This window comes from Lithobates pipiens, unplaced genomic scaffold, assembly GCF_037356315.1.
Source record: "Lithobates pipiens isolate NorthernLeopardFrog02 unplaced genomic scaffold, aLitPip1_a1.2 Scaffold_30, whole genome shotgun sequence".
Classification (NCBI taxonomy): domain Eukaryota; kingdom Metazoa; phylum Chordata; class Amphibia; order Anura; family Ranidae; genus Lithobates; species Lithobates pipiens.
In genome coordinates this window covers 84,512,966-84,525,014 of record NW_027507791.1, presented here as the reverse complement: position 1 = coordinate 84,525,014, position 12,049 = coordinate 84,512,966, and the positions used below count along the sequence as shown (strand labels likewise).

The window sequence follows — 12,049 nt, the reverse complement described above, 5'->3', positions numbered from 1 at the left end:
GGGTCCTAAAACACAGGAACCTTTTCTACCGGGATGGTGGTAACTTATTTAACCTAGATACTGGGGAGCAACCGGAGGAGCCGACCCTTATTTAAGAAGGCTCTCCTCAAGGGGACAACGTATCGCCATGTGTTTTGGGACCTAAAAAGGCCTGCATTGCCCCCATTCCTGTATATGAACTTATCAAAATAAGTCAGATACCTTAGGTGTAAGGGCTGGCTTACAGGACCAAAAAGGGACCGCTACCTCAGCAGAGGAATCTGCTCTGTCCTGAATTTTCAAGGTATCACGTACAGCTGTGATAAGTGCTCCAACAAGCGATTTGTCGCGCACGTACCCTCCTGTCCGATCGGTCCTGGTCAGCGTCATCTGAAACAACAGAGCAGGGGTCACCAGCCTCAGCGGGGCCCAAGTCTGCATCAGGGCTCTCCCCGGGAGGACCAGGGGCCACTTTTTACCACCTTTGCGCCCATGCACCGCCTCCATCTTGGCAACTAACATGTAAAGGACCGCCGACAAACGTCCAGAAGCACTGCACTGTCTGCAAGTGAACCGGTTGCAATTGCCTGGATTTCGGGGGGAAAAAAACACCAGTTTCTGAAGCCATTCTGACCCTACCCTGTCTGCCACCTGTTGGGGACTTAGGACAGTGATGGTCCCACCCTCCTAACTGCTGCAGGCTGAGGGGCCCACACCGCAGGACTCACCACCCTGACCGAGTTCTCCAGCCAGGTGTGCCTGTGTCCCGTGTCAGCTCCCAGATGCTTGTGAGAGAAAACAGCGCTGTGCTGAGCCTCAGGGAACAGCGCTGAGCATGAAAAACATGTTTACGCTACAACAAAATGGCTGCCAAGCATTCAGTATAAAGGATATAACCACAGGGAAAATGGCCGCCGAACTACAAAAAAATGGTTTCTGACCATGCTTCTCCCTGGTCACACTAAAAATGGCCGCCGAGCACTGTATACAGAGAGGGGCAGTAAAACACAGAGGAAATGGCAGCAAACAGCGCTATAGCGATCAGCAGACACAGACCTCCAGACACTCAGGGGAGAGACATCAGACATCCAGGGCACAGCCACCCAGCGCAGCCCCCCACCCAAGGTGAGAGCCCCCCCCCCCCCCCAGGGGACCCCTGTCTATGTGGCACACACACCGCTAAGCAGCCCATGCCGCATCCCCCACATGGGGAGGGAAAATAGGGACAGGGAGAGGAGAGGGACCCCCGAATCGCCCTCCCAGGGAATGCCCAGCTGCTCAGCTCCACTGAGGCAAGGAGAGCTGTACTGACTAGTCACGACGAGCTGGGGAACATTCCATCACAGACCCACTCTCCGATCAGTACGGGGTTGTTGCTGGCCTGGCACACTGACGCAGACATCAGTAGCCCGGTCATACGTGTGCCCCGGAGCATTACACTCACCAGCCGCCCCTGGAGCCTGGGGGGCATGTCGTGGCCGACCCAGCGCGGAGTTCTGGTCTGCACACGCTCACTGGCCAGGCTGGAGAGTCTACAAGGATAAGGGTATCCAGCCTGTCACCCAGCCGGCTGTTGATAGCAGATCACAGGATCTTAATCTTGCGCAAAAGGCAAACTTCTGCAGAAAAAATCCTTGGACCGATGGGCCCACAGTAGGGGTGCACCTAATGGTTTTTTTGGTGCCGAAACCGATACAGAAAATGAAAAATACACTAGGCTGAAAACCGAAACAGCACTGATACCGAAACATATTTAAAAAAATATATTTTTATACAGGAGATGGTCAGAGACTGGGGACATGGTATGGGAGATGGTCAGAGACTGGGGACATGGTACGGGAGATGGTCAGAGACTGGGGACATGGTACGGGAGATGGTCAGAGACTGCACACATGATACAAGATCAATGCTGCCTCACCAGTGCCCGTCAGATGCAGCCAGCCAGTGTCCCCAATGCAGCCAGAGTGCCCCCCCCCCCCATTGCAGCCAGAGTGTCCCCCTCCCATTGCAGCCAGAGTGTCCCCCTCCCATTGTAGCCAGAGTGTCCCCCTCCCATTGTAGCCAGAGTGTCCCCCTCCCATTGTAGCCAGAGTGTCCCCCTCCCATTGTAGCCAGTGCCCCCCCCCCCCCCCCCATTGCAGCCAGTGTGTCCTCCCCATTGCAGCTAGCCTGTGAAGGGAAGAGATGAGAGACACCTCCGCCGCCTATTTGATCACATCGCCGGGAACATCACAGCTTTCATTTCAATAGCTGTGTGTTCCCGGCTGCGTGCCTTCACATACAGCCCCTCCCCCTTGTCCGGAACTTTGATAGACAGATCATCCATCCAATCCTGGGACGGGTGATCTGTCTATCAAAGTGCCCGGACAAGGGGGAGGGGCTGTATGTGACCGCGCCCGGCCGGGAACACACAGCTATCGAAAGGAAAGCTGTGATGTTCCTGGCACTGTGATCAAACAGACGGCGGATGTGGCTATCCTGCACTATAGGAAACCCCCATGATGGGCGGCACCAGGGGCGGAGCCCCGCCCCCACCAGGCCTGCCCCATTTTCGGCTCCATTATCGGCCGTTTTTCTCTTTTGGCAAATTAGCGAAAAGGGCATTTTGCGGACGATATGTTTCGGCGGCCGAAATTTCGGTGCATCCCTAGCCCACAGGGTTCCTAGGTCCTTCTCCTTCACTAGGCAGAAAAAAACTGAGGCTGCAGTATGCAGGCTGGTGGGTTGTTACTGAAGGGACCGCCCCTTGGGCAGAACTAGAAAGTTCTGTTTTTGTGCATGTTAACATGTTCTGCCTAGTTCTCTCCTGAAGGTGGTGTAACAACCCAATGTTCAAGAATAAAGGAGCTGTGTCAGTCAGTGAACGTAAGAGAAACTGCTCCAGCTCCTTCAAGTTGGATGGTTTGCGCTTGTGAACAGCAATCTTTAAGTCGGACCACAGTTTCCCCTTAAACCACTCAAGTGTAGCTATAGCAGTGTGTTTGGGGTCATTGTCCTGCTGGAAGGTGAACCTCCATCCTAGCCTCAAATCACACACAGAATGGTACAAGTTTTGCCCAAGAATATCCCTGTATTTAGCGCCATCCATCTTTCCCTCAACCCTGACCAGTTTCCCAGTCCCGACTGCTGAAAAACATCCCCATAGCATGATGTTGCCACCACCATGTTTCACTGTGGGGATGGTGTTCTTTGGGTGATGTGATGTGTTGGGTTTGCGCCAGACATAGCATTTTCTTTGATGGCCAAAAAGGTCAATTTTAATTTTAGTCTCATCAGACCAGAGCACCTTCCTCTATACATTTTGGGAGTTTCCCCACATGCCTTTTCACAAACTCAAAACATGCCATTTTGTTTTTTGCTGAAAGTAATGGCTTTCTTCTGGCCACTCTGCCATAAAGCCCAACTCTATGGAGCGTACAGCTTATAGTCATCCTATGTACAGATACTCCAGTCTCTGCTGTGGAACTTTACAGCACCTCCAGGGTTACCTTAAATCTCTGTGCTGCCTCTCTGATTAATGCCCTCCTTGCCCAGTCTGTGAGTTTTGGTGTGTGCGGCCGTCTCTCAGCAGGTTTGCGGCTGTGCCCATTCTTTCCATTTGTCGAGCCCTGCTCCTAGGGCAGGGCACGACAAACCCCAGGCGCCAGGTCGCCAATGCGACCAGAAATCGCAACCTGGCGCCTAAGCTGCCACCAGCCCACTCACTATTGATGCCCCAGACATGCAGCGCATGAACACTGACTGCCGTCCTCCTACCTCCTCCACACTCAGCGGCGCCGTGCTAAGTGTGTGAAACTGACAAGCAACGGATTGAGGAGGATCTGTCAGATTTCAGCTTGATGTTGGGGTGGGCAGGACCCAGCAGCTATCAAACACCAGCCAATTGGATCTGGGCGGGCCGCTTTGTGTATGTGGCCCCGCCCCTTTTCTTAAGCAGCCCAATCGTTGGCTGGTGTTTGATGGCTGCTGAGTCCCACCCACTCTGCCAGGCCCCGCCCACCCCGGCCAGGTTCCGCCCATTCCGACATTAAGCTCAATTCTGACAGCTCCCCTGTTACATTTCAGTAACAGAGTGCTCCGTGTGAAACCTGCCAGTGCCACCTGCCAGCACCAACCAGTGCCATCTGCCAGTGCCACCTGTCACCGCCAATCAGTGCCACCACCAATCAGTGCCACCTGCTAGTGCCAACCAGTGCCACCGCCAATCAATACCACCTGCAACCACCAGCCAGTGCAACCTGCCACCACCAAGCAGTGCCACTACCAACCAGTGCCGAGTGTCACCACCAGTGCCACAGTCAGTCAGTGCCACCTGCCAGTGCCGAGTGTCACCATCAATCAGTGCCGCCTGCCACCGCCAACAAGTGCCACCTGCCACCACCAACCAGTGCCACCCGCCACCAACCAGTGCCAACTAGTGCCACCGCCAACCAGTGCAACCTGCCAACACCAACCAGTGCCACCGCCAACCAGGGCCACCTGCCACTTCCAAACCAGCGCCACCTGCCAATCAGTGCCACGTGCCAGTGCCACCTGCCAGTGCCAATTCCAAACCAGTGTCACCTGCCAATGCCAACCAGTGTCACCTGCCAATGCCATCTGGCAGTTTCAAGTGCCTGCCAGTGGCAACCAGTGCCACCTGCCACCGCCAATCAGTGCCACCTGCCAGTGCCAATCAGTGCCACCTGCCACTACCAATCAGTGCAATGTGCCACCTGCCAGTGCTACCACCAATCAGTGCCACCTGCCAGTGCCACCGCCAATCAGTGCCAACTAGTGCTACCGCCAACCAGTGCCACCTGCCAACACCAACCAGTGCCACCGCCAATCAGTGCCATCTGCCAGTGACAACTAGTGCCACCGCCAACCAGGGCCACCTGCCACTTCCAAACCAGTGCCACCTGCCAGTTCCAAACCAGTGTCACCTGCCAGTGCCATGTGGCAGTTCTACGTGCCTGCCAGTGGCAACCAGTGCCACCTGCCAGTGCCAGCCAGTTCCATCTGTTGCCAGCCTTACTCTTTCTGGTCAGCCCATAACCCTGATGTAACAGCGTTTCATTGGAGTTATTGACTAGGTGCTCCATTGTGAGTTAGGTATAGGGGGTGAAAATGAGTGGCCTTACCCCGGGAGCTGACAATCCATACCACTCTAAAAAAAAAAAAAAAAAAAAAAAAAAAAAAAAAAAAAAAAACTGGCTCCTAACTTTTTTAACTGGCTCCTAAATTCAAAGCAAATTTGTCAACCCCTGTCCTAGGGATCGTCAAATATTTGGATATTTTTTTAAATAACCTAAGCGGACTTGTACTTCAACACGTTTGGAGAGTTCCTTGGTCTTCATGGCAGTGTTTGGTTAGTGATGCCTCTTGCTTAGGATTTGTAGCCTCTGGGGCCTTTCAAAAAAGGTGTGTATATGTAATGACAGATTATGTAACACTTACATTGCACAAAGGTGGACATCACTTCACTAATTATGTGACTTCTGAAGGTAATTGGCTGCACCAGAGCTTTTTATGGGCTCATAACAAAGGGTGCGAATACATACGCACTTGCCAATTATCAGTTATTTCTGAAAAATAGTTCTATGTATATATTTTTCCAATTTTACTTCAGCAACTTAGACTATTGTGTTCTGATCCATCACATATAATTCAGATTAAAAAAAGCATTGAACTAAAGGTTGTAATGTAACAAAATAAGTAAAAAGCCAAGGGGGGTGAATATGTTTGCAAGGCACTCTACTTGTGCTAGCCACCGCACCAGCTTGAACTGCACTTATGGGATGCAGTGCTGGATGTAAGACCAGGATGTTCTAGGCCGCTGGTATATGCCAGGTCACCAGAAAGATAAGTCGCATGTGCTAGCAGGTAACTGGGCTGATCCGGCCAACGCTGCATTTTTGGGAACCCTAAACTACTGGGGAATCTACTATAGATCTGATCAAAGATATTGATCTGTTCAAACATTCTACTCGTAAGGGAGGTGTATGGTGCGTGCGTGGTTGTTAGCAATACTGGCAGTAACCTGGCGCTTCCTGGGGCGGACGCTGACCCTGGCACTAAAACCTGTACTGGAGGGGCGATCAGGGGGTTAAACCTTTATTTAGCAATACATGGTGGGTACCCTGATGCTATAAAAACCTGATGGTGACAATAACTAGCTAATTTGCGTCACCCGTGACACTAAACATAGTGATCAGCAATAAAATCATTGGCCTGGACCTGAAGACTGATTGGTTCTGTAATGAATCCAATCACATCGGACACTGTGGGCGCAGTACAGCTACAACAAATTGCACAGCAGTGCCATTCTGCCGCCACCAAACGACGATGGGTGGTCTTAAAGAGGTTAAAGAATACGGAGACTATCTGGGAGTAAGACGTTATATGGGGGTGTCCTTGCAACCTTCCCTTTTTGCCAGTGTCCCATCAAACCTCGCTGCATATAACCCATTTGTAATGATACAAAGAAACCTGTGTTTTGTACTGTAGGATCAGAGAAGGTGGTTTATAAATAGCCATTAGAATAAATATTCACCCAATGTCGGTTTTACTACAATAGCTGGTAAAAAGGTGGTTACAAAAAGGAAATAAAGACTAAATCCCCAAAAGCTACTAATAGTTCCCAATTTACTCAGTGTCACTAAAAAACTTTTTTTTTTTCCCCTGGTTTAATTTGGTTTTAATTTATATAAAAAATCAAAAAAAAAAAATCACAGAACACTGTGCCTTACCAATTTGTATTGTAGATCCTGTACTGTGCATGCACCCTACTGTCCTCATTCCTGAGATCAGTAATAAGTTGAAATAAGGAGTTCCTGATGCTGGGGTAAGGTAGGCAGTCAATTTCAAGACAGATGTGTTCTTAGGCCTCTTTCACATGGGGCGGATCAGTAATGATCCGCCCCGTGATGATCCGCTCGCTCAGCGGGGATCGCTCCGTTGTCCCCGCTGAGCCGGCGGCGGACAGGGCGGTCTCTGCACACTGTGCAGGGACTGCCCTGTCAGATCTCCGCTCTCCTCTATGGGGATCGGACGAGCACGGACCGTCTGTCCGTGTTCATCCGATCCACTCTGCAGACGGATAGAAAAATAGGATTTTCCTCCGTCTGCAGAATCGGACAGTAGCGGAGGCGGACGATATCGGGTGTCTGCGGATGCTCATCCGCAGACACCCGCTATCCCATAGGGATGAATGTATGCCCGTATTTCATCCGCAAACGGATGGATGAAATACGGACATACCATCCGCATGTGTGAAAGGGGCCTTAGCAAATAATTTAATGAGTACAATGTATACACACGGATGACTGTAAGCAGTGGGCAGGTCTTCAATCCAAAAAGTGCACAACAGCATACAATGTCGGGAACTGCATAGAGGAAATAAACAACTCTGCAACATGTCAACAAGGTGCCAGTAGGGTGGGATTGAAACCGTTTACTGGGTGTTTTAACCAATACATGCATATTTTAAAAATACACCTCATTGCCTTCAGTTCCAATTTAAAGAAAACAAAATATCTGCATATAGACAAGTTATTTTCCTCCAGATAAGTTACTTCTAAATTTCAATGTGACTGAAAAAATAACCAGATAATAGCAAAATGTCCTGTAAAATTGTCAGTGGTATCAGGGAAGTTATCGGAGATCAATGTGAAGTGAAACAATCTTGGGACTCGGAAATGCTCAGTACATTCACCATAAAAAAAATCCCAATTTCCAGACACAAACACGCTTCTCTGAATGTCGGAATATGACTTTCCAAACAGTAAAATAAAAGGTCATCTTACCTGGACAGTAAGAAGAGCAGAAAGGGCAATCTCGGCACGCTCCTCAGTGACATAAGTCCGTGGCTTCCCTTGGTATATAGCACTCTCTTCAAGTTCCATAAGTTTCATTTGAACTTTAGAAAATCCAGTGGACCTTTGTGTAAACGGTAGACTCTGAAAGGGAGTATTGGGTAGTTTTGACCACAAACTTTCCTCCCCAGATGATAGTACACTAGGCTGGACTGTCACATCATCTTCAGGCAAAGGTGGTCTCTCTTCAGATTTAGATGCAACAGGACTCATTACACACAGTGTTGAAGTAAGTTTTGACCCTTTTGGACTTTTTGGCTTCCGAGGTGAACGGGACTTGACCGGTTTCTCCCATTCTACTGGAGACTGAAATACAGGCTCAGCTTTTAATTTTAACTTTGGAGTTGAGTTTCGGCGCGTATATTTCCGCTTTTTCACTGGCTGGGGAGGAGGAGGCGGCTTTGAAATCTTTACAGAATTTGATGATGCTTGAAGAGCTTGCTTCTTCAGCACACTGTCAAGTGTTCTCACATAACTGGCACTTTTGGTGGGAAATTGGAAACTAACTGTTGATACAACTGTCTCATTTTGAGAAGTTCCTCTAATGTCTTCCATCAGCTTCGCTTCATTCTCTAGATACTCATCAAGTTCATCACTGCAGAAGGCTGAGCGATTCTTCAAAGTGGTCTCTGAACTACCAGCTGCATAGAGCATATATTAAAGAAAGTATTAGCTGCACAGCATCAGAAGTGAAAAAAAAATGAAATACACTACATAACCAAAAAGGTTTGTGGACACCTGATCATTACACCTGCACTAAATGGGCAAATGTTTGTGGACACCACTCCAAAGTACTGAGTTTAACATTTTCAGTGAAAGGTACAGTGAAAGTGAAACTAAAGGCAAAACTTATTTTATTTTTGATAGAGTAAGAGAGGGTTATAACCCCCTATCGTTTTTTTCTGACATCTGAAGAGGCAAACTCCATATTGATATACGTGTGAGCTTATATAGGTGAGAAAGTCAGGTCTCCACAACTGTCTGGCCATATAGCGCATTTTCATTATTTTCATACTTGTTTATTAGCCAGCACTGGACTCAGGCTACAAATACTTACTCAGATAACAAAAAAAAAACGCATTTGTAAAAATTGGCATATAGGCTACTTGTACCTCGGACCCGCTGATTGTTAGGTACGCTGACAGAATGACAGTCTGCCTATGTAAACAAGGCAGGCTGTTATTCCGTGAGTACAGAAGACATGTATCCTATGTAGCAGGGGCACCGATCAAGGTCTTCAGGTAGTAAAAGCACCTCCCCCACAGTTAGTAAAAACACTTCCTAGGCACCCAGGTAACTCTTTGCTCGCCCCTGATGCTAACCCCTTTCCCTGCCAGTGTCATTAGTACTGTGACAGTGCATATTTTTTTAGCACAAATCACTTTAATAATGTCACTGGTCCTCAAAAAAAGGTTTCAAAAGTGTAAGTTAGGTGTCCGATGCAATGTCGAAGTGCCACTATAATAATTTGCTGATCACTGCCATTACTAGTAAAAAATATAAATAAAAATATCCCATAGTTTGTAGACGCTATAAAATTTTTGCACGCTTATTGTGATTTTTTACCAAAAATGTGTAGCAGAACACATATTGGCCTAAATTGTTGAAGAAATTTGATTTTCTAAATTTTTTTACTGGATGTGTTTTAGAGCAGAAAGTAAAAAAAAGTTTTTTTTTTATTCAAAATTGACGGTCGTTTTTGAGGAGGTCATCAAATACCATCAAAAGAAAGCTCTATTTATGGGGGGTGGGAGAGAGGACATTAATTTTTTGGGGGGTACGGTATTGCATGACCACACAGTGGGTAAGACCTGTGACACTCAGTGAACAAAAAATCCTATTTTCTCTCATCCATTGACAATTGATTTTAGACTAGGGATGCACCGAAATTTCGGCCGCCGAAACATATCGGCCGAAAATGCCCTTTTCGGCAATTTGCCGAAAGAGGAAAAAGTCAGATAATGGAGCTGAAAATGGGGCGTGGCCTGGGTGGGGGCAGGGCTCCGCCCCCCGCCCCTGGTGACGCCCATCATGGGGGTGTCCTGTAGCGCAGGAGAGCCGCCTCCGCCGCCTGTTTAATCACAGCGTCGGGAACATCACAGCTTTCATTTCAATAGCTGTGTGTTCCCGGCCGCGCCGTCACACACAGCCCCTCCTCCTTGTCCGGGCACTTTGATAGACAGGTCACTCGCAGGATTGGACAGATGATCTGTCTATCAAAGTGTCCGGACAAGGGGGAGGGGGTCATGTGTGATGGCGCAGCCGGGAACACACAGCTATTGAAATGAAAGCTGTGATGTTTCCGGGGCTGTAATCAAACAGGCGGCGGAGGCGGCTCTCCTCTCCCATTCACAGGCTGGCTGTAATATGGGACACTCTGGCTGCAAAAAGGGGGCACACTCTGGCTGCAAAAAGGGGGCACCTCCTGTACCACGTCCCCAGTCTCTGACCGTCTCCTGTACCACGTCCCCTGTCTCTGACCATCTCCTGGACCATTTCTCCAGTCTCTGACCATCTCCTGTATAAAAATATTTTTTTTTAAATATGTTTTTGGTATCGGTGCTGTTTCGGTATCGGTTTTCGACCTAGTGTATTTTACATTTTCGGTATCGGTTTCGGCGCCAAAAAAAAAACCATTCGGTGCACCCCTATTTTAGACACTGTCTGGATGTCCAAGAGCAGTCCAGCTGAGAGATGGGCATTACAGCAACAACTGACAAAAGGCCCAACAAAACAGAAACTACGGACTGCAGCCCAAAAGCTACCTAAAAAGGGCAACAGCCAAATCCAACACCTCCTGAGGCTGAGCCCCCCTTATCTGATTGGTCGTATTTCAATTTGCCCTTACAGAGAACCTGGAAAATCAAGCAGATGCTCAAAGTGATGATAAAAGATCACCATCAAAAGGGGGATTACTCCATATGTAAGGGAAAACCAAAAACTAAAGCAAACTATAAACTGATCAACCATGAAGAGAAAGTTGTGATTTTTGAATCCTGGAGAACAGAGAGCACAGAGAAGGTGGTATTCATGATTAGTTGGCTTATGCTACTACATTCAGGTGAATGGGCATGGGAAAAAAAAAAAAAAAAACTACCTAGGCATAACCCCTCCCAGCTCAGTTGAGCCTCAGTTCTGTGGCAATCACTGAGAAACAGATCACTTGGGATGTCCAAAGGAATTGAACATGAGGTGTTACCAACACAGTAACTGGACCAACAGGACCAAAACCCAAAAACAGAAAAGGGGGAAGCCCATTACAAAGCCGTCTGTAAGACCTTCAAGCCAAAACTGGTGTCCACAGAGGTAAAACTTCCACACCTAGTAAAACTTAGTAAATGTGTGACCAGTAGACAGCCTTAGAAACTCCAACAGAGGCTTGATGCCGTATTGTCCAGGAATCACTAACATTTGTGGTGAAATGGGCTTTGATGGGGAAAGAAGGAACCTGCCTGAAAATACACAGGCTGTGGACCTTTGTAGTGAGGATTAGGCTGGATAACCCTGCCCACAAGTCACAAAATGTTTCCAATACTGAAACCTTACAAAAAGGTAGTTCTGGAGAGATCTTGCAGGTTTTAGATGCTGACTAGATGGATCCACTAGATCCATATCTGGTCATCTGAATGTGCTACAACTGGTAAGCAAGGAAGAGGAACTAGGCTAAACACTAATGCTTCAAGAAGTATCAGGTGTGCATCAATGACATTGAGCATCCAGGTCTATCTAGGTAGGAGACAACCTGAGCTGGTCTTAGTCAACCTAGTAGATCAGGGGGTCTGTCTGGAGAGGAAGTAAGCTGAAGGGTACCATTAAGCTTGTTATATATTTTGGGGACAGGGACTTCCGAGGGAAAAAGTGTGGTGGCTCAGATGGGACACAGCTCCAAATACTGGGTTGACACATTGACAGTAGCAAAGGGTCTGAAGGGGACCCAAAGAGCTGAGGGGAGGTGCATCAGTTTGTACAGTAGCACAGGGGAGAGAAGAGGGGGTAGCTTTAGGGAACTCCAGAGGCAAAAGTTTAGCCTATGAACCTAGGGAGGTGCCTTCTGTGTGTGAAAGCCTAGAGGTAAACTACCCAAGGACCTACCTCTAAGAGGGCGCAAACCTTCATGTATAAGGATTTTCAGTGGGCTTTGCCAATCTCTGAGCCCTAGTCCTAATAGCAAAGTATCCTTGATCAAGTTTAGGACCAAAGAGACGTTATTTGAA

The 12,049-nt window shown here is 48.2% G+C and overlaps 1 protein-coding gene across 4 annotated transcripts in view; it reads right to left on the bottom strand.

The window, feature by feature from the left end:
• Positions 1-12,049, bottom strand: part of MGA (MAX dimerization protein MGA) — a 156,805-nt gene that overhangs the window by 103,907 nt on the left and 40,849 nt on the right. For all 4 annotated transcript variants that reach the window (XM_077464523.1, XM_077464522.1, XM_077464524.1 and 1 more), the window contains exon 8: positions 7,767-8,476. In XM_077464523.1, coding sequence (XP_077320649.1) covers positions 7,767-8,476 — 710 coding nt within the window. The remainder of the gene's footprint in view (positions 1-7,766; positions 8,477-12,049) is intronic.